The 23,904-nt window shown below is 41.6% G+C and overlaps 1 protein-coding gene across 1 annotated transcript; it reads right to left on the bottom strand.

The window, feature by feature from the left end:
- Positions 1-4,532: 4,532 nt before the first annotated feature.
- On the bottom strand, positions 4,533-22,492 carry hs3st2 (heparan sulfate (glucosamine) 3-O-sulfotransferase 2). The gene is made up of 2 exons (XM_034539605.1): positions 21,981-22,492; positions 4,533-5,151 (listed from the first exon to the last, which is right to left on the bottom strand). Exons 1-2 carry the CDS (start codon positions 22,490-22,492, stop codon positions 4,533-4,535), a joined length of 1,131 nt encoding a protein of 376 aa, XP_034395496.1.
- Between the last annotated feature and the right edge of the window lie 1,412 nt (positions 22,493-23,904).

The raw sequence follows: 23,904 nt of genomic DNA, 5'->3' as shown, positions 1-23,904 counted from the left end.
GGAGCAGAGGATGGACTCGATGATGGAGGTGTAGAAGTGCACCATCATGGTCTTTGGCAGGTTGAACTGCTTCAGCTGCCTCAGGGAGAGAACATCCTCTGCTGCGCCGTCCTGGTGAAGGAGCTGATGTTCAGCTCCCGGGAACTAAATCTGCCTTCCAGCACCCCGAAAGTGTACCAATTAACACGTTGTCTCATGTTTTTTAAAATCCAAATCCAAACTGGTGTGTAAAAACAACAATATGCCCTTTTTTAAAAATGTATTATACAGCTGCTTTCTTTTTCCCCGCCACAGGTCTTTTATATTTTGCATGAGAACAACGTAATGTTCAACATGCAATCCCTCACTCGCGTGCATGTGCAACAATATCTTGGTTAACCCTGAGGGTGGCTGAGGCGTCCCAGGAGCTGGAATGCATCTTCCCTCTTTTGCTTAATTAGTCGCCGGTGTGCCCGGAGACCCGTCCTGCACTTGACCTTTCTGAAGGTAAGGTCAGCAGCACGTGTTCAACAGACCAGAGGAAATGAGTTGAGGGGAAAGGTTTTCACATTGGTTATTTGTACATATGCTGCTTGTGCTTGTGTGTGTGTGTGTGTGTCCCGAAATACCTGCACGGCTTCTTTTAATGGGAATGCTTTCATTAGTGCGACACCGAACTCGTCTGTGTTCCACGAAGCAGAATCCCGAGAAAGCATCCGCAACGGAAATAAATCCAATGTTTTGGGCACATCTTTTAATTTAGAGGAGAACCATGAAATACGATGCACAACACGTATCCCCGGAAGAAAAAAGAAAAAGAAAACCTTGGGGAATTATGACATATTCAAAAAGGTGCAGTGATGCAGGTGGAGGTTAGCTTAATGAGATTTCCTCTGGAGGGGTTTTCTGGCTGGTTTCAAATCATGCTCCCCTCATTGTCCATTGGAGAGAAAAAAAAAGAAACATCCTCATTATCCTCCATAGCTTCGGCTCATCTCGGGGGCCCATGAGGGAGATGTCTCGATATAAATACTTCCAACACTGTAAACCCGCATCAGAAGACATCTTCTTGGAGAACGTGGACCGTCCAGAAAGATACAAAACTGCTTGCATTGCGTCTTCAAGTGGCAGAAGTCAATAAATAGCATTATATATTCTCTTCTCATCATTGAATTTGTTTCTTTTGTATATTATCGAGCCCTTTTTAAAAAAATTTAATCAGCCTGTATGTGCTTTCTGGGACGACGCACTTTTGATGCTTTTTTTCTTTCTTTTCGATATATGATATTCAAAATATGATATTTCAGACGTAAAATGTGTGAAGCTTCAGGGTCGGAGCGTCAGTGGAATTTCAAGGCAGGAGTTATAAAAGACCTCTAAAGCTTTGGGGTCCTGCAAAACATATATTTGATAGCTGCCTCATTATTTATTTTCATTTAATAAGAAGGAAAATAAAAAGGTCTCCGAGGTAATTGATTTGATTGTGTACCGTTAGACATTCCTGATGAGTGGCAGAGGTGTATTTTACCTCAGAGTCTTTCAAAGTTCATGGCATTTACAACAGCTTCTTTGGTATTTACCTTGAAGGTTAGAATGGTCAGACAGCTGTTAGTTACCCAGAGAAAAGGTGTGTTTTTTTTCCATAATGAGGCATTAATACTTTATTTACATCAGTGCGCCGTGTGTTTTTATTGCCACAACTGCAGGTGTCAGATGGACGGCTTCGACGCTGCATGAAAGCATGAACATTGCATTATAGGCTATGATTGTTGTTTTTCATGCACTGCGCAATTTTGGAGGTTTGGTGTTATTTTGATACCATAAAAATGTCTTCTTTCAGACTCGTAGGAAGGAGACATCCACAAATAGACATTTAGGTGTTTATTTGACTACTTTGTTCATTCTCATCTGTAGAAGCTAGCAGTAGATGATGCCTCATTTGTATATTTAAACAGGAAATTGCAATGTATATTTAAAAAAATATATATAAATGCAAGTTATTGACTGGGGAAGTTTCATGGCGATATCTATTAGTGTTTCTTCACATATTAATTACTTATCTTTAAAGGACTTTTTTCTTTTCTCAGACTCTGAGACAGAATTTTTTTTTCATGGCTGTTCACAATATTCTTTTCAATATGTTTTACAGTATTTAACCTCTGTAAAAACCTTTGATTTCTAATGTCAACACAATTAAAAAATAATTTGAAACGTATCCAATGTTCACATCCGTGTGAATGCCTCAATAGCACGTTACACAATATTTTCGGAAAAACTTTTATACAAAAAAATATTGCTCTAATGTAAGTAACCAACTGGGGAAGTTTCGTGGCAATATCTATGAGTTTTTACCCTATTTACCCGGTTTGGCTTCCCTTAAAGCATTCCAGGAAAAAGGTGTGCAGAACTTTAACAGCTGCCATTTCCTCCTCAGAATGTTCCCCAAAAAGTTGACCTAATATGGAAGTCACACAGAAAGTAACCATACGCGGGACTGATAACACACAAAGTATTCATTGGGTATCACAGTGGCAGTCCGGTGGTTCTTCTTCTTCTTCTTCTTCATCGGTGCCATGTCATCAAGCCCCGAAGCATTCTGGGGGAAAAGTTATAATTAACTGGGCTGAGATAAAGTTGCTCAACTGTCAGCTGACGGCTCGGCAGCTGCAGACGACATTGGCAGGTTAATCAAAAAATGGATGTAGAGAATCATAAATGACGGTTTAAATGTTGCGGCTGGCCGACAGACGTGCGCGGTTGGAACGCATGTGCATGTCTAATTTCCTTTATATGGAAGGTTACACTTTTGCACAATAGCCTTAAGTGTGATGGGGCTGCTCATTGCACAGGATTAAACAATGACAGTGAAACACCTGTGGAGGAAGTCCCACATATGTTTCATACCCTTAAATACCGCCTCATCATTACCATGGCAGGGGTGCTTTTCTTGTTATTATCTCAACAATATGTCCATTAAATAACCTCATAGAGCAAAGACTTTTGAATCAGGAAGTACATTGTGTTTGCAACGGTTACAGTGTTCAGATGTTTTATTCACGGTTGTTGTCAGTCAAACAGTTTGAGGGACCGATAAGAGGAGAATCTCAAGGTCTCAGACCAATCAGGCTGCAGCGTTAAACCCTCCAAACAACATGCCGCTGCTTGCACAGATTCAGAAGGTCACGGCGTTATCAGATCAGTTCAATTTAAAAACTGTATTCATACGGGACACGAGGATCACCTGGAGACGTCGTTTCAAAGTCGTTGCAGAGGTCGTCTGTGTTCTTAATCCTGTGCTAATCGGACATCTTTGGTCTGTACAATAGACACAATAGAGACTGAGCTGCATACACATCCACCATACCCAGACTTGTCTTTCATTTTTGTATTATAATCATTTTTTATCATTATTAGGAGTGGAAATTATTAATAAAATTGGCTCCGATTGGCTTCCAGATGCAAATTCAGGAGGAGGTTAATCTAGTCGTTCAGAAGAGCAAAATCAAATCTATAAGGAGGAATCTTGTAAGTTAATGAGATCAGTGACGTGCACGGCAGCATTTGTAAAGGGACGTTTCTTTATCTTTCAAGAGGCTCAATATCAACTCTCTTTCTAAGTAATAGTACGTTATACATCTTTGAGATTTAGTTTAGTTTAAATTTCATATTCATTTCAAGCCATGATGTGTTTTACTAAACATAACCAGAAGTTTTGTTTCGTTTCAATTTACACCGTTAACCACGTGTTTACGGCTGCAACTGTAATAAACATATGTGAGAGTGCAGCTTCGTTGCATGAGAACATCATTCTGTATCTAGACACCATGAGAAGAAAACACCACTTTTACTCACGTGGAGGCAAGAAAAAACAAAAATAAATACTTTGAATTCAAGACTTTTACCTTTTTTTATTTGGATGATCACAACAAAAATACCGACACAGAAAGCGCTGAAGTTCAACAGACGGTAATCCTCCGTCAGAGTTATAGCATCTGTTTTTAATACAGCTGTTATTCTGTATTCTCAGTTACAGTACATGTATTCAGTACACCTGCCATCGTGGAGCTTTTCGTCAACAATACGGAGGAACGGCTCTCTTCAGAATAAATTGGCTGATTTCATTATTCATTTGACATTTTGGTGCAACTTCACGTCGAGAGCTTATTTTTAACGGCGAAGCCGGCGGATCATTTGGAGCAGGAATGAATATTTTAGCAACGTCATTAATGGAGGTCTGGTGTGGCTTAATGGCAGGAAGGCCTAGTGACGGTTGCTGGTTAATGACTTGGTTAATGAAGTAATGCTGGTGGTCTGTTGATGAATTCATATGTCATGTATGGCTTTTGTGTATATATATATATATTTTTTTTGTTGAAAGAAATGGCACTTGTTATCAGAATGAGCCAACCCGAATCCCATCAATATGAGTATAATCTAATGAGTAGTATATTCTTCTATATTGGTTTTGTCATTGTATATAGCTCAATAAACTTGTAATTTAAACATATTGGCCCTCATTTAAGTTCCTCCAGCTCTGTTTCCGTACAGCGCTCTCAATCCCACTTGAAGTCTTGCCCCACGGTTTCAAAGAATTTGATATTAAACGGCCTGTAAAACTCCTGCAGCTGCTCGATGACCTCCCGTTCGATCTGCACGTGAGTCCTGCCCTTGGATTTGCCGAGGCAGCGCGGCTGGCCGCTGCTCTCCGGCTTCTTCAGACAGGGGAAGCCTTTGGTTCGATTGAAGTAGAAGTGCTTGTCCGTGATTATTCGCTTCAGTCCCAAGAAGTCCTGAACGCGGCCCATTTCCCCGGCCGGGTCCGTGATCAGCCGCTCGCCGCTCACAAAGTGCATCTGCGACAGGCGGAAGTACTGCAGCCAGTTCTCCAGGTGCAGGATGTACATCCCGATGCGGATGGCGTTCCAGGACGAGTCGACGACGCCCAGGCTGCTGTTCTTGAAGGCCAGCTCTTCAAACGTGGGGATGTCGGGCTTCTTGGAAAGCGTCTGCGTGTAGTCGGAGATGGCTCGCGTGACCGGGTTACGCACCACCACGATCAGCTTGGTCACGTGGGACATGCTGGAGATGCGTCTGGGGGCCTCTCTGGTGACGAAGTAGCTGGGCGTCTTCTCCAGTGTGATCTGGCTGTCGAGCGTTCGAGGCATTAGTCCCCTTGGGAGAGAGAAAGGAAAGAACCAAACACACACACACACACGGGGGGGGGGTGAGTCAGCAACAGTTTTTCTGTAAAGGAGCATTTCCACACGTCTTTTCTGTCACATGTATAAAAATGTCAAAAGTAATTACTTTACATATAAATAATCAGTCCAAAAGGACATTTGAGCTAAATTTGAACACACTCCTTGTTCATGAGATTGGACCGGAATGACAAACGGACACTTTTAAGCAAAATGTACTTCAAATATTAAAAGTGCTCATGACGTTGATTGAGTCCTATCTACATTGTCGGATTATTAGAAGAATAAAGAAGCGGAAAATGGAAATGGCTCGTCCCTGTTTACGTACGTTACCAAACCCACCTAAGACCAAAAGTCTCAACACTCGGAAGAACCGGTGATTACCAAAAATGTGAAAAATCCGACAGTTAACATAAACAATAGCTGTGTGTGTTTGTACACAAGTCATTTCAGTATATTTTAAAGTTGCATGTATTGTCTAACTCCATCCGAGGCATGATGCAACCATTTGGACTATTTCACTGTAGATGTTTTTTGTGGCCGGCTGTGTGGTTTTGTTCCTTCTTAAATCAGTTATTATATATTTGTATTGTCTTGGTTTGAAAACAGGAACATGTCTACTTCAAAAGCACCAAGAGAATAAATATAGTTTTATGTTTTAAATAGATGGCAAACTGGTACGTATGCAGTATTATATCACACACACATCCTCACAGTCCCAAATAACTGTACACAAAACCCAAAATAGCCCAATGTGAATACATATTTGTTAGACTAGGTGACAGCTTGTACAATCAAAACATGCATCACAATTATCATCATCCTGCTGCCACGATAATGGCTGTGCAAACTACATGCAAATGTTTCTATTTGTCACATTTGTCATGTGGGTTTTCCTCCCCGGTCGTCATCCGTCATTCTGCTTTTGGCACATTGGTTCAATAAAACTTGATAAATGAGCATCTCGCGTTGGCCCCTGCCACAACTCATCCGCACTTTGTCACCTGCTTCCTGTTAGGGAATGGGAAAAGGACGCCGCTGTGGCTTCAGCTGTGCTGCGGTTTATTTCAACTTTTATGATTACCGAGGATATAGTTCTTGAATCTCTCAATTTCACAGCACGTGAAGGTTTTTTTGGGGGGTGTAAGATTCGTGTTCAAAGCTCCGGGTCCCGTGGCCGCAGGAAATTCAGGATTCGAGTTAAAGTTTAACAATATTTAATGGCAAAGATAATACTCATGTAGCGTTCACGATCGTGGGGCCAGAAAGGAGGAACTCTCCACAGACGGAGTGCAGCTCCCAGGGAGCCACAGACCGGGGCTGTCTCGAGTCTCCAGACCAGTAGAACCATGTCCCCAGAACAAATGCTCGGCTATTAGTATGGTCATGCAAATGAATTCACACCTAAAGGTTAGTTCCATTGGTCAGTTCAAAGGATGCCGCAGTTCTGTTCGCTAAGCCAATTGATAAAACTAGCGGGGTCAAAGCTCACTCTTCCGGTCAAGGACAGGAAGTTCCCCTTCACAATAAAACCCTATTATCCTGCCTTCCGAATAAAAGCAACACATTAGGTTTCAATCGGCATCCATTTTAACTATTGTCTAAACAATAAAACATTCATTCATTCTCATGCATCATAGTTAATAATTACATTTGTCATTAAAACAGAATAATAAAACAGTGATCCTCTCTTATGTTTCACAATACATTCCTCCAGAATATTCCTCATAATATCCCAAATTAATTATCATATCTTTCTTTATGTATTAATTTAAAACATAAACTTCTCTTATCTACATGTGCAAATATATATAAAATCCACTACAACCTAACAGGGGGAATAACAGGTACATTTCTGCGTGGTTCTGATGATCAAATACCACACTTTCTTTATTATGACTGGGGGAGGGCTTCGATTAAAAGCTAACCTTTCTCAAAGCTTTCTCTCTCTATGGCCAGAGGTAGCCATAGGCTCCTTCTAAAGTCTTGGAAATATTGATCCATTTGGTTTTATTTATAAATCCTGAGTTGTTGGCTCGGGTGCCTCTGGGCCACGAGGCAACTATTAATCTTTTATGAGAACAGCACCTTTTCAAGCAAACAGCTTCGACGCACACACACACACACACAGACACACACACACACTTCGTTATCTGGCTCGTCAATTCCAAGAATGTTCTCCACGCTCAGAGATCGCATACAGTGAAGGTTTGCAGATGTACACATCTGCCTGCTGCAGGCTATACAACCCTATATTCTGTCTATGCATGTACACACAGCTGGAGGATGAGGTGTTTATAAAAGGTGCATGATGTTACATCAGCAATGTTGCACTCACAGTTTTTTTGGGGTTAGATGCAGAATATAAAACTCGAAAATGAGTCTTGGCCATTAGACGAATCTGTAACATTTGATAACTTACCTCGGGTTATTGATTTTCACAGCCGTGAGTCTCGGCACCGGTTAAATGAAATGTTACACAGAAGCTAAACAGCACCGAGGGCACTGATGGAGACAATATGGAAATAAGGTGTACCAAATTAAAAAAATTGCACGTTGGGAGCCAGCGGTACCATTGGGATCAATTATCATGAAAGTGTAGAGAAGGGTTATTAATAATATATCATGATTCCCTACGAAAGATCCCCCAAAGGCTTTGACTTGAATGTAAAAAGGGAACTTTTTGAATTTGAATACTTAAGACCCATTTTACATCGGATATTATTGACATTTGGATCTGGACAAGACAACGTACACAATTATTGGGAAGTAAGTGACTTGTGGGAGGAAGCCAGAGAACCCAGCCTGTCACAGGGAACACAGAAGGAGGGGTCCTTCTGTGTTCTTACTGTGAGCACCTGCTCTATGAGATCCACAGCGTGATATGCAGATCATCTTCAAAGATGGATTCATACTTCCTCACAGAATGCATCTTCTTCCAAGAGTAGTTCTCCGGACTCGTTTTCTCCATCTCGGTGATGAATTCACCGTATCTTCAGTATCGGTTCTCAGACGGTTCCATGAAAACAGAAATGTGAACAGCGCTGCGCTTCATGTGACTCAAATCTCTCCCTGTGGCTCATTAAACCGACACCTACAGCCTGGGCGTCCTCCGAGCTCGGTGGTTTAACCGCGAACGAGGTGCGACCCGACGATCAAGGGACGTCCCTCTTTATTTTTTATTGAAATCGAGGACATTAAGAAGGGATGCGTCTCATGTCAACGTGAGCAGCCTGGATAATAACTTCCAAGCCGCCCGTCTTGGAGTGATGCTAATGAGGAACACTGTGGGGGCAACTGTAATATCTACAAACATTTATTTGAATTCGAATTTTGTATAATGTTGTTGCACTGCGTTATTAACCTTCGATGGTCAGAATGATGTGCAGACTTTTTAAAAAATTTTTCTTTGCTCTCTCAAACACACCTGGCAGCATGCAACCTCATTTATGTGTCTGCTTGTTATTCTGGGCCGGGGGGGGGGGGGGGGGGGCGGGGCGTGTGATTCCTGAGTCGGGCGTCTGAACCAACTGGCAGGATTTCTTTTCTTTTTTTCTTTCTTCTCCCCGTGCCCCCAAGAAATCTGCAAAGTAAAAGATAAAATTGAGGATCTTTATGGCGGTGGGTGATTTCGCGGAAAGCTGTTTGCGTCCTTGCTCGGTAATGATTATTTGCACTTAGAAAATCGACATGATTGTCATACCAATGGAATCGCTCCGAGGGCAATCGCCCACGTTTCTGACACTTTAGCATCTTTATCAGTATGAAAAGTATCGGAGGAAACCAAACTTTAAAAACATACTTTAATAAAAGGACATATTGCTCTGTGGAACACACACACACACACACACACACACACACACACACACACACACACACACACACACACACACACACACACCTTAATTAACTGACATTTGACTGAAGTGCTCTGATTGATTACCACCTTTTCACTCAGAGTCAACGCTAAATTCTCTGGAGGTAATTTCCAGTCTTCTTCCTGGCGGTGACATTTTAATCACTCTGGGAAAATGAACTCGGGTGTGGAAGATCAGCTCAATACTGTAAATGAGAGCCGTTCCTGGTCAAAAGAGAGGACTCGGTTGAAGGCTAATTTGTTTTGGATGCTTCGGCGTTGCATTTGAAGCTCGAGTTGACGTCTGTACACTTCGTCCTTCTGTGACATTGAATTTAATTTATTACAGTTTTTACCATTGAAAGCAGGACTCCTGTTGTCAAACTACATACAATTCACACAACCACACACTTAAGGAGCGGGCCATCTTCGATCTATCGCAAAATGAAACACCTCATTCACAACTAATATCAATTATGAAAACCCAATTTGTGCCTGTATGGCACAGTTCATGCCAGTTACACACTGCTGTGCTCACTCCGAAACACTTTGAACATTTCCACTTTTCTAATGATAGTCTGGATTTGAATTGTCAGCGATATTGTAAAAGCAAAGTTCATGAATATATTGATATACCGAACATAACACACAAAAACAGCACGGTTTGTAAAATTAGTCAATATACAGTATTCATGCATTTCCAAAAGGTGTCTTTTTGCTCTGAAAATCAGAACATATGCTGAATATAATATAGTAAACATAATTTAGATAACAGGCCAATCGCTTCCATTGTTGTTGTAAACATTTTAGTGTGTTAGCATTTGAAAATGTTGTATTTTATGGTGTTGTTTTGTAAATATCCCAACAACATACATAATAGAAAGGGTCTTGGCAAGTTAATGTCAATAGAACAGAATTATTAATTACTCATCAAGTATCTGTTTTGCTTTTGTGATGATCGCTTTAATAGATAAAGAGAAAGGAATCCAATGAGATCAACATCTCCAGTCACGAGCTTAGTAATCAGTGAAGTTTGTTATCACCTCATTTGTAGATGGCTTTACTAAATATGGAAATACTTAAGTGTTTCAGTCATTATACAAAGGTTACCGTCAGTAACTCTGTGTCGTATCACAACATGAGCTTAACGTCTCAACGTACCTCTGCTCTTAAAAAGGTTTTCAAACCTAAATAATCCATCAATGGAAACCTTTTGTCGGCCAGCGCATCGTATTGCGTTGCGTCTTAATTTTAATGTTTATACACAATTTCTTTCTGTAAATGAAGTAAAGAATATATTACATTACATGTCATTTAGCTGACGCTTTTATCCAAAGCGACTTACAATAAGTTCATTAAACCATGAGTCCAGACTCAGAACAACAAGAATCAATTTCTTCAATAACGTTAAACTACAAAGTGCTATCAGTAAGTGCCATTTAAGTGCTACTAAAGTGCTAAACAACAAAGTGCTATCGGTAAGGGGCATTTAAGTGCTACTAGAGTGCTACTATGGCTCTACCTTCCCTATTCAAGGTATAGTCGAAAAAGATGTGTTTTTAGTTTGCGACGGAAGATGTAGAGACTTTCTGCTGTCCTGATGTCAATGGGGAGCTCGTTCCACCAATGAGGAGCCAGCACAGCAAACAGTCGTGACTTTGTTGAGTGTTTAGCTCGAAGTGAAGGAGCTACAAGCCGATTGGCAGAAGCTGAGGGAAGTGAACGGGATGGGGTGTACGGTTTGACCATGTCCTGGATGTAGACCGGACCCGATCTGTTCACAGCACGGTACGCAAGTACCAATGTTTTGAAGCGGATGCGGGCGGCTACCGGTAACCAGTGAAGGTCGCGGAGGAGCGGAGTAGTGTGGGTACATTTCGGGAGGTTGAAGACCAGTCGAGCAGCTGCATTCTGGATGAGCTGTAGAGGTCGAATGGCATCAGCAGGTAGACCTGCCAGGAGGGAGTTGCAGTAGTCTAGCCGTGAGACGACCAGAGCCTGGACCAGAACCTGTGCCGCCTTCTGAGTGAGAAGGGGTCGGATTCTCCTGATGTTGTACAGCATGTACCTACAGGAGCGTGTTGTTGCGGTAATGTTGGCAGTCAGGGAGAGTTGACTGTCGAGTGTCACACCGAGGTTCCTGGCAGTCGGAGTCGGAGCCAGCACTGAGTTGTTGAAGTTAATAGTCAGGTCGTGGGTGGGAGAGCCTTTTCCTGGAAGGAGAAGTTCAGTCTTGTCTGGGTTAATTTTCAGGTGGTGTGCGGACATCCACTGAGAGATGTCGGTCAGACAGGCAGAGATTCTTGCTGCTACCTGTGTTTCAGACCCCATATATATTTTAACCAAGTAAATCATGACCACTTTTTCTCTTTTCTCCTTCTCTTTCTCTTTTCTCTTTTAACTCTACTTTTCACTATTCTAATAAGGATCGGGTCAACAGTGGAAAGCATTCACTGCTCTCATACAGCATGTACACCTACAGTCATTAATCAGCAATGGATTCATATTTGGGAGATTTAATCCCCATAGTGATTGCTTTGACTTTTGCCAGTTAACATCTTTAAATTGCTCAGTTGTTCTCCCAGGGCCCTGAAGCGTTGGTCATTAACCTGTGTCACAAACATTTGTATATTCTGGAAGTGCTTAACCATTTGTGATGAGCACTTTGAGTCCTGCAGGGTCTGAACTCACAGTTCACACGTGGTCTGGAGAAAGCCTCGTGAAAAGATGTTCATTTAGCTGTGAGTTTGAAACCACCCGTATGTATAAACAAGTTCTCTGTACGTACTTTAGTGCCGTCCATCAGCGTCAACAGAGGACTGTCGGGAGCATGAATATACTCAGTAATTTTCTTCCAGCATCTAAAAATACCGCTTTGCATCGCCAACCAGCCCGGCTGCAGATTACATCCAAGTCTGTCCAAAATGTCATCACTTCATAATTCTTTTGCCCACTTATATCAATTTGAAAATGTCCTAATTGTGACCTTTGACCACGACAATCTAATCATTTCATTGAGTCAAAGTGGACGTTTCTTCCAAATTTGAAGAAATTCTCTCAAAGTGATACTGAGATAGTGAGTTCCCGAGAATGGGACGAGCGTAGAGATCACAGTGACCTTGACCTTTGACCACCAAAAGTTTATAAGTTCATCCTCGAGTCTGCCGAATTTGAAGAACTTCCAAGTGTTCCTAAAATATCATGTTTCGTTAGACTAGAGCGGACGGACCGCCGACCCGTAAGGATAATACGCCTCCAGCTACGGCGAGCACTGGGGCATCGGAATGTCACTTGGGCCTTTTTGGTGGTGCTGGTAATAACTATAAGGGGTCAGCAAATATGAAAGTAGTTTTAAGCGGGCACTAATAAGGAAACAAAGATGTTAAGCATTCAAAATCTCCCCTTGTTTCACATAATAATTGACAGAGGACCCCACTCACGGCACACGGCCACCAGAGCAAATAGCAACTACTTGAACTTCAATCCAGTTAACAGTCGAACAAATAAGCCATTGACTCAGACTAAGAACTAAACTACACAGACTCACAAAGTAAACACAGATTGGACATTGAAAGCTAGTTGGTGTGATGCACGGTGACTGAATTAAACCGGTGGACTGTTCGGCCCCAGACGAGTGCGTCTTGTTGAACAACTTAATGAGCAACGTCGGCTCATCGGGGATTCCGACCATCGGAACCAGTAAAGGTCAACTTTGAATCATCTCCTCGGGAACGATCAATGAACTCAGAATGTAGTACCGTCGTTTCCCTGCGGTTTGAACTAAAAACAGAACGTTGCATATTGCACGTTCAAGGCAAGTTTTCAGTAAATGTTTGCGGCACAAATTTCAACAGTCATGAAACAAGGCTCCACGTGCAAAATGCAAGTAGCTTGTGAACAGCAAACAAAAATGATATCTCTCTATTCTGATTCTCTCTCTATATCTATCTATCTATATATACATATATATATATAGCTGTAGTAATACATAACACGGTGAATATACATAATATATAACACGGTGAATATATATATAAAACTAAGTTAGGGCTGGTCAATATAGAAAAATCACGATAATATATATATATATATCCGAAGCTAACCAGTGCTGAATGCACATCATCTTCTCTATTACATGTAATTAATTAGACTATTACTAATACAATAACAGCTGCAGGCAAACACGGATGTGATTGTGGGCACAGATGTAGAGAATGGCCGGTCCCTCCCACCGGACAACAAATGTGTGTCATTACGAGGACGATTAATGAGCCCTTTGAACAATGTGCAGCCTCACAGACTGACCGGAGAGGGGTCCAAATCAAAGTATCCATTACACGTGCGGTGTTTGTTTGGTCCCCTGAGTCATTTAACAACCAAACAGTTACACAGTGAATTAAAGGAAAAATGTCTCTCGGCTCTTGTTGCCTGTGTGTTATCACAGTAAGCAGCACCAAGAGTCACGATGGTCACGGTCACATTAAAAGCTTTGGTTCAGAAACAGAGAAGTGAAAATGTATTGAAGAAATAGAACAACAACTTTTATCAGAGGTCTGCAGTCAAAGTCAAATAATATTCAACACATTGTTTGATCTTCAGACTGAATTAGAGCAACACAAAAACATGCAACTACAGTATATCAATGGTAACAAAATGGAAGATTAAAATAAATTAAAGACACACAAAAAATAGGATGCAAATGCCGTGCCGAGTTGGACTTATATAGTATTTTGGTCTAGTTAGTAAAACATTAAACAAGTGTCTGAGAGCCTGTCTTTGCAGCTTCAGGGTAATTTATTAATAATAATAATAATCCATTTAATTTATATAGTGCTTTTCAAGATACTCAAAGACACTTTACATTATACACCGTAGACACAGCTACGGGGAGCAATGCAGGGTTAAGTGTCTTGCTCAAGGACACATCGACTAGGGCGGGGATTGAAATGCCAACCTCTTGATTGAAAGACGGGCATGCTAACCACTGACCCACAGTCGCCCCGAATTGCTTCTTTTTTTTTCGACACATTTATATGTCTTCAATTGGAGCTTCTTTTTTTTTTCTTTTTCTTTTTTCGCTCACATGATTTAATAATTTTTTAATTTATGCTTTCATATGCTGGGTGAATCATCATGTTTGTGCCACTGCACTTCCTAAAAATGGCATCTTCCTCTTTTTCTTGATCTAGCATAGATCCAGTCTCCGCTAAAGAGAGCTGCTCCATTATTAAAGTATCACTCACTTAGATTACAGCTGTGATGACATCTGATCATTAATCACCAGCAACGGAGGCCCGGTGCCTCGGAAGTCTATTAAGAGTTAACAAAGAGCAGTCCAGACGGATACTCTGCAAATCCTGCGGCCAATCCAGCTAGGTGAGGAACAGAGGTGAATAACAATTCAGCGCTCTGAGAATCAAGCGTCTCTCTATTTTATTAGAAGACAAATTGGTTGAGAGTAGCAGACTGAGCCAGATCTCATGGCATCAGAGAATTCCCAAAACATATTCAGAGCAGGACAATACTGTCTGGCGATGATGTGTTTGACCGTGAACCAAAACCCATTTAGTTGCTCTTGTTTTCCTTGGAGTAACAATTATTCCTGGTTTGGTCTGCAGAGGGAAATGACTGACACTTGGTCTCCTTGAACAATAACACGCCGAATTGAGCTGAGCTACGAGCTGCCACATTAACATGTGGCACGGGGAAGTATCCGCAGGCACTGAAATGAAGACAGGAATGCTCTGAAATCCTAAACTGCTCGTTCTCAGATGAGGATTACTGCTTTGTGTATTTCTCGATGCATTTACAGCTGATTTGAGCTTTTTGCAACGCTGTAATATCATCTGTTTGGCAGCGAAACCTTCTTCTTTTTTTTTTTCTCGTCTCATAATTGATGTAAATCGCCCTTCATAATAATAACATTGCGACATTGTAAATGTCTTAATTGAAAGAGTCTGCCTGTCCCTAGACACTTCCTCTCCACTATCACCTGTGTGTGGATTTTAACAGCAGCATCTTCTCAATTCATCATTCAGAAATGAGAATAGAGATCAACATTGGAGCTTTTCAAAGTTCACACCATAGCTTCTCACAATGTGAGTCAAGGATATGTATAAATGAAGGGAGGACAGTCCACACACACACACCTTTAGTGGCTTTACCCTTCAGTTAGATGGTGGGAAAGTAGACACGGAGACACAGGAGGCAGGGCTTAGATGGTATTTGATCACCGGTCAGGAGGGAGTGACACACTGGGTTCGCCGAGGGGGGAGAGTTAACAAGCTGACACTCTCTAAGGATGAGCTAAGATGAGCTGAGGATTGCTGACTGCTGGATATCTCCAGATTGCAATGTCTACAAAATGACAGTTAGTTTGATAGTATCATTTGTACTCAAGCAAAAATTGACATTTATTTTCACTTTCAAGACACATTAAGTGACAAATCAGACAGCTGCCATTTACAATTATTTTGAACCAAACACTGTACAGTAATGACTTCATCAACAACCATATTTCCTAGAACGTGAAAAGTGGAGTCAAAATATAATAAGTACTGCATCCATTAAGTATATTGACAAGATTTTTCCAGTTTATAAGGTGTTACGTTTTCGTGAGTTACAGGAAGATGAATTTGACGGATTTGTGAGGGATGAAAGGTGCACAAGGCACAGGCCTTTGATACTAACCTGACCCGCCAGATGGTTTGTAACACAGAACCATCTGAGAAGTTGTCACTGGAAGCAGGAGGTGATTAGCTGAACCATCTGTCAATCACACTGATGCCAGATCCAGTCGGGGGAATAACGAAAACATATTTTCCCATTTGGGAAAAACCTTCAGTGTTGTTTTGATGCATAACTGATGCTACTGCAGCATCTACGCTAACATCTCTGGAGCCGCCATTGTTGTTTTGAACCAACAGTCGCTCTCTGTAACCTAAACCACGCCAGTAGCTGCCAGTAGCTTCCTGTAGCTGCCAGTAGATGCCAGTAGCTGCATGTAGCTTCCTGTAGCTGCCAGTAGCTGCATGTAGCTGCCAGTAGCTGCCTGTAGCTGCATGTAGCTGCATGTAGCTTCCTGTAGCTGCATGTAGCTTCCTGTAGCTGCCAGTAGCTGCATGTAGCTTCCTGTAGCTGCCAGTAGCTGCATGTAGCTGCCAGTAGCTGCCTGTAGCTGCATGTAGCTACATGTAGCTGTCAGTAGCTGCATGTAGCTGCATGTAGCTGCATGTAGCTGCCAGTAGCTGCATGTAGCTGTCAGTAGCTGCATGTAGCTGCATGTAGCTGCATGTAGCTACCAGTAGCTCCTGGCAGGACGCTGATTGGTCCGTGTCACAATGTGCAGTGTCTATTTAAAATAAACTTGCAAAGTAGGTTTACTTAGTAGAAAATATCATGTTTTAGTTTAGATTAAGTAAGTTTGTTAGTTACATACATTTTGTTTGTTATGTAACATCCAATAGTTGTCAAAACAGTTTGGTCAAAAACACAAATGTGAACCTCATTGTGGTGTTTCAGGAGAAGTAATCACTTAAGTTATTGAAGATATTTCATCCTCTGAACACCATGAATGTCAATTTCATGGCAATTATAAAATAGTTCTCTGGAACAAAATGGTGGACTGACAGACAGACAGATTGATGGCTAATAAGCAAGTAGTGCAAGTGTGTATCGAAATACCACACATCACAGCCAGATAGGCACTGTTGGTGTACAAAATGTATGCACGATTACAAAATGATTCTATTCAAAGGAATACAAGCACAATGTCTCTGCAGTTCAGCCTGGTCTCACCGGGGAAACATCTCAGAAAGAGTTGTTTTTTAATTAACGTTAACCACTACATGTCTCTGAGCTGCACTGCAATGAAGACAGCTCATTAATAATGCAGAGTTATGCCTCACAATCCATGGCTGTATAATGGGCAGTTTTCTGTGTTAAATGAGAACCATCTAACTTTCTGTCCTCGTCAACCTTTCTGATGATACTGTTCCAGAGCTCCCTGCCTCCCCGAGCCAATTAATGTGGACCTGCAGAATATTTGTTGCTGCAACTATAGCCTCTCATACAATTTCAACCCTTGTCTGCGAATCAGCTGGAAGTGCTTCTGACTCTTGTGAAATCAATAGAGCCGAGATGCCCTTTTAAGTCTTGATGTTGTATAGCGACATATTTTTTTGTTTGATCTTTCTGATTCTGTGGAGGATGGAAAAAAAGTGGCGAGAGAAGAGCTAGGAAACTGGTGGTCGGTGAAAGGTATGTTTTATCCGCTCCTGTATGGCCATGCGAACACACTCGCGTGAAATAAATGAGGCTGGCTGGCTGTGTGTGTGTGTGTGTGTGTTCTGTTGAGGAGGCCCAGTAATGAACACTGCACCATTTTTCTTCAGAGCCTAAATGATCCGTCACACGCTTAATGTAACGGGACAGACTGGGTTTGACCGCAGTTAATTTGGTGTCACATGTTGTATGTTTTTCTCTGTTCAACAGATATGAGCTAATGAGAAATAACTTTCAATAAAAGCAAAGTAGTTCTTGATAAAAGAGTATGTTGAGCTTTCTTTTCTACAGAGATTAGTTCTGAAAATGAATAATTAATTAGTTTATCATCGTTCCTTGGGAAGAAACTTGCAATTTTGAAAAAGATAGTAAGTTTAGTACATTTAATTCCACATGTAGTCGGTCTGGAAGGCTATAATGCTCATTACACACCAAAAAGATAAATCTGCTACCAAATAGTTATTTTTATTTTCAATAAAAGCAGATATGGCACTCAGAACAGTAGATATACATTTGGTTTTTAATTGAATTTGGCCAAAGAATTGTCAACAAAAGTTGAAATAAAAGTGACTGCAAGGCAATGACAAAAACATATATCACATGCAAAGGAGAACAATATCAGCACTGGACAGCGCCCATGCAGCTATCAATATTACCAACTCAATGCATCCAAAATGTGACAACAAGTGCATTTATTCCATATGCATAATCAGACAACATTAGTCATAATGCTACAGATGAAAAGCCTTTGCCTTTTAGCTGCGAGCAAATTTGTAAAACGAACCAGCGTCACAAATGTTGTGATTATATATTTCTATTGGAAAACTTGGAGGCCAACTTCCTGCAGTTCCTCGTTTATAATGGTAAAGATGAAATATGCACCTGCACTCTTAGATTAGGGAACGATCCATCGCTCCATGCGTAGCCTAACGTGCACAAGCCCCGCCCCCCTGTCTCTGTTTAATGATTAGAAATAAACTGCTGCTCATTGTCTTTTTGACTATTCATAGATTAAACTATTATAATTTATAATAACTTCTCTATATAGGCCTAATTATTTTCTTCACTTCTTCTCAGTCATATGTCCTGCCTAAAATGTGTTAATCTTTCTCAGACTCAAAACTTCTTTCTGTTACTTTGTATACATGTTTTTTCCTTGCAGGACTTTTCTTTTTCATGGATCATTTGGAGCCACACTTCATGTATCATTTATGTATATGTTCTTTAAATTGTTTTAGGTGTTTCTGATTAATTTGAGTCTCCAGATGTTTCCTAATAGTGCCACTTTAATGCATCCCAAAAGATCTGTGGTCGGAAGATAAAAAGAAAAAAAAAAGAAAACTGAAAACAGATTAAATGAAAAATAAATTAATGATAAAAGTAATTTGGTAGACAGATAAAAAGGCAAACTAATAACTTGTGCACAGAGCAACACATGTGTAATGAGCAAATACATTGTTACTTGCTTTAGAGAAGAATGTGACAGTTAATCAAAATGGAAAGATACTTTAGGCGACGCGCTGCCAACGAGCCAAACACCGTGACAGATAATCACTGAGAGCCAGTCAAACACAATGAGCACCACTCAGTCACTTGCCAAGTTGAATAACAGCTGCATTAAACCAGCCTCTGTGGCCTCGGTGTCCATGGTATTGTTTAAGTATCCCGAGTATATGAACTGTCAGCTTCTGACAAGTGTGCAATATTCCAGCTTTGTAATTGTGGCATCGGATCAGCGTGGGACCTCGATTTATCTTTGCTTAGATCTAAGAGTGACATCACAAAATCAAAACTTCAGTGAAGCCCAAACCTCTGGGCATAAACAGTTCCCGATGTATCATTAAGCTGCATTTAGATTGCAGATTAATGTGAAGGAAGGTTGCTGCCGCACTGAGTGGATTAATTTCTAATGTTTTTGTTAAGTTGCCGTTGCTGCAGAAGCTTGTTAACGAAGAAATGCCTTCGATGATGTACAACCGACCCCCTGTTACACTGAGTTTACATACGGCCTTCTTTGTGCACACGGAAATCAATCAACACTTTCACCCCTCAAAGGAAACATCCTCTGGGCAACATCACGCCGTGCATGTGTCAAGGTATCCGTCGATTCCTTTGCAGCTTGTTCTGTTAAGTGTGAACAAGAGCGACGCCTTTCGTTTGCGGACGTCTCTCAATCCATTTCATTTGAGAAACACGCACAACAATAAACTGTCTCAAGAAGCGCCTTAGGAAGTTGTACCTTCTCTTTCCTGTGTTATACAAAAACATGGCCTCCCAGTGTTAACCAAGGATACTACAGGGGGAATTAAAGATTAAAATCAGGAATTTTAATTGAAGAGAGACCTTAATGAACATGCAAATTATGAAATGTTTTTTTGATCTTCAAACCAGGGGAATCTGGAGTGTTTTTTTGCATCTTTGTGATCGTAGAGCCTCTTATTCATTCATTAGTTTGAAGATTAAAAGGACTATGGATCAGCTTTCCAGATGTCTCTACTGTACAGTGTGTGATGGAGCATCTCGCATCTGCACAAGTACACTGCATTCATACAGACATCACATTCACTGCATTGTTTATTCATTTTGCAAATGTATTTTCACTCTTCAGCCTATGAAGTTAAGGTTAAATCAAACTTGATAGCTTGATAGCACTGCGGCACTTTGACGTAACACTTTGATTTACTCGGCTGAAACGAGGCCCTGGAATCAAACTGGTGTAATGAGCTTAGTGCCCGCCCACTGAAGTTTGTCTCTGCTGGGTTAAACGGTTCATTTATTAAAGGACACACCTTGACAAAAAACTAGAATTACCACCTTGTGGCTCCATTCCTCCGCCAACCAGTCATGTTGCAATTTACATCCACGTCTGTCCAAAATGTTATCGCTTCATCATTTTATCCTATTATACATTTATGTGAAATTGTCATAATTAGCATTTGAATTCTGGAGCTACCAAAAAACATGTTTAAAAGTCCAATCAATTTGTCCTCGAGTCCAAGTGAACATGTGTCAAAATATGGAGAACTTCACTCAAAGTGCACTGGAGGTATCGCCTTCACAAGAATGGGACGGGTTGAGGTCACGGTCACGGTGACCTTTGACTGCCAACATGTAAACAGTTCATCTTGAGTCTCGGTGGAAGACATTCCTTCTCACCTGGATGTATCCGGATGAACTCCAGCACCGCCCTCGTGCCTCCTTTCTTTATGTCGACTATTTAATGCGTGAGGCCGCTTCTTATTCCCAGATTTTTTTCTCAACTTCATGTCAGCCCAGTGGCTCATCCAGTCCTGACTGCCAGCGGAGAGCAATTGTTTAATTAAAGAAGTGGCAGAGGGAAGAAACTGGTCAGTCCTTCTTTAAACACGTTTTATTAAGTCTAAAGTCTGGATCAATTAGTGATGCTACCAATTTAAAACAAATCCTGGGGGAATTTGACGGTCGACCTTTATCCACTTCCTCCTTGTTGTCTGTGTCAATTGAGAGAAAAGTCTAACAGGTCCATGTGTCCCAAAAACACAGTGGAATCAGTTCATCCTGGAATTCAAGTTTGTACCAATTTTGAAAAATACCCTCCTTCTCTTTTGAAATATCACCTTCATGAGAATCCCAAACCCTCCTTCCTACCTCCGGCCATGGCTGTTGTCGGCCGGAGGCATAAAAATACAGCTGGTATTTTCTAAGCTAAGTAAGTCTAAAAAAAAAAAACTGCAGTGTGTGCAAGTCTAACGAGATGTGAGCGAACCATCAGCTGAGACACAATGGGCAGCTACGTGCTTGAGAACAGATGTCCCCACTTGTTCCATGTTCTTGGAAGCACTGCTCTGAGGTCTGTTTCCGCCACACTGGTGGCATTGTGGGTGTGAGAGCGCAGATCTGAAGGCTGCTCCAACAATATGACATAATGCAACGCAACACCATCGAGTCTTTTGGAGGACCTTTGCCGACTTGACGTTTTCAGTCACTGCGTAATCTGTTTGTTTTTTTTTGGTTGAGAGGAAACTGAAAAGGAAAACAAAATAAGTCTCGTATTCAAATTAGATACAACAGGGCCTTCTTGAAAGACACATTGTCGAATAAATGAGTGACACCGAGAGACAGAGATGGGTGGGGTGGGGGGTCGATTCTCTGGGCTCACTGCACCTTGTGGGCCTTTTTGCCTTCATCAGCCCGGCAAAAAAAACAACATGTTGTGCCCTGGTGTGGCTGTTTGAAGTCTGCTGGTATACCTACAGGCTGCCTGTGTCATCTGCACTGTTGGCTGTTTTTTTTCTTTTGTGTGAACTGATCCTACATCTGTCTCATGGAGCCGTCTGTTCAGCACCATGGAGACCTGCTGACAGCAAACATCTGGGGGATGTCACACAGAGAGAGATGTTCCCCGTAAATTGAACTATAGGCCATCTCAATAGAATTACATGACAGGGAAGTGCCTTGTACTAGAATACACCTGCATTCATACTTGTCAGAAAACGAGTTGAATGGACATTTGGACATGGAAGCGTTCATCATTACGTCATATATCAGAGTCCCTTGCCCGGCAGAGCAGAGGGGTGACTGAAGTGCAAACAGCAAATTCTATGCAGAAATATCAATGAACAATTTCCCAGTAAAAGACACAAAAAAACGTTTTAGTATGAATGTTTATTTAAATAGTGTCTCACCTGTACCAGTCAAGCCCTCTGTCATAGTTCCTGTCGAAAAAGTGCGGCTCTGTTCCAAGAGCGCGCACATCTGGATGTATCCGGATGAACTCCAGCACCGCCCTGGTGCCTCCTTTCTTCACGCCGACTATCAACGCGTTGGGCAGCTTCTTATTTCCATATTTTTGCACAACACTCATGTTTCTCAACTTCACGTCAGCCCAGTGGCTTCCAGACGAGGAAGGGGCTTTACTTTGCTCGCGGACATCACTTGACCCTCGGCGGGCAGCGGACTCATCCAGAGCCGAGCTGACTTCCAGCGAAGCGCAATCGTTTAATTTCCCCAGAAGTTTCTTCCCTGCCGCGTTCTTGCTCGGCGAGCATCTTCTCCCCTCGTAACCCTGGGTTGTCATGATTGTGCTGCGGCAAAAAATAATACTGTAGCACAAATAGGTGCAGGACAGTGACACCGTGAATATGAAGGCGAATCTGGCGCTGGATCCGTTCGTAGATAAGAGGAACCTATGCGCCATGTCTCCATGGGTTCAAAGCGCTGCATGATTTTCCATCGGAGACTTCTTCCTCTTTCGGTCCGCGGTCGGAGTCTGGTGAGGATACGGGTCCGAAAGTCAGACACGCTGGCATGCGGGGAAAGGGGTGGCTAGTCGAAGGCACCAACTGCGCGTAAATCGCACTATTCCCGTTCATAGGTGGCTGAACTGTGAGAACAACTTGGAGCTGGAGGATATAGGCTCTCCAGCGAGAGGGGAAAGAAAAAGAAAAATGCTCTCTCAGCCTTTAAACAAGTGTTTCTTAAGTAGTGTAAAGTTAATCAATCACTGCATGGTGCCACTGTCTTAAAACGAATCCCAGAGGAACTTGACGCCCATCGTTATCCTCCTTCTCCTGGTTGTGCGTGGAAAGTCCAACACGTCCTGCGTCCCAAACGCGCGGATGTTCTGTTCCCCTCCGACGGGATTTAGATGCTCAGCCCGCCTTTCCTTTTCATAAAGAAGTTGTGAAGATATATGGACTTAGGCTAGCGCGCTATAAATATTTAATAAACTCCCTGACGTCATGCACATCATCATAATTCTATATGCGTGTTATGTTTTAAAGGAACATCCGGAATATTGTAGGTATATGACATCGTATTTGGCAACCTGAATGCCAAGTATTTTATGTAAAGAATCATTTCCATATTAACTGCATCACTTAAAAAGTTCAGAGCTGCACATATGTGTGTTAACTGAGCCGTATGGCAGTTTATAATATTTAATGTATTAATAGGATGCCTCATTTCAGGGTAATCCATCCAAATAACCTTTAACAGTTGTGTAATCGATGTTCTATATGTGCAACTTGTTTGCTCTTCACTTGTAACAGCATGATTAATCAAGGCTGAGCATTCTCTACATGAGTATTTTCTTTCAAAACACCTGGGCACTAGCAGCCCCTGAAAGTCAAGGCGATACGCTTGATCCTCTGTGTTGCCATGATGCAAGCTGGATGCAGACCGGAATGCAAAGTTGTCAGGTTAAAGTGTGTTTCATTATGGAGGACTGAATAGCTCATGCAGTGCCTGGATAAAGCTGCAATATTCATGCTTTTCCACTTTTAAGTACAAAAATATGAACATGATAAATTGCCATTCTGTTTCAGTCTGTGACCCTGCACAGATACACACCATTCAGACCTTATTTTATATCATTAGTGGTGTATAAAAACTTATATATAATTTAATCACCAAATATATAAAGTCGTCCCATTTTGAGTGTTTCAACAGTCCACAGGCTCAGACTATGTGTCTTGCAGTAATGTGCCGACACAGCTTACACCATCGGGGGGAGTACTAATAAATTTAAGGAATGGGGCAGGTTTAAAAGGAAATGCGAGGGCTGAGCGTTCCACACTCCTCCCCAAAATATATGTTCTAAACATTGGC

This window comes from Cyclopterus lumpus, chromosome 8 (genome assembly GCF_009769545.1).
Source record: "Cyclopterus lumpus isolate fCycLum1 chromosome 8, fCycLum1.pri, whole genome shotgun sequence".
Lineage (NCBI taxonomy): Eukaryota > Metazoa > Chordata > Actinopteri > Perciformes > Cyclopteridae > Cyclopterus > Cyclopterus lumpus.
The sequence above is the reverse complement of the archived record's forward strand: the minus strand, read 5'-3'. Positions and strand labels throughout refer to the sequence as shown.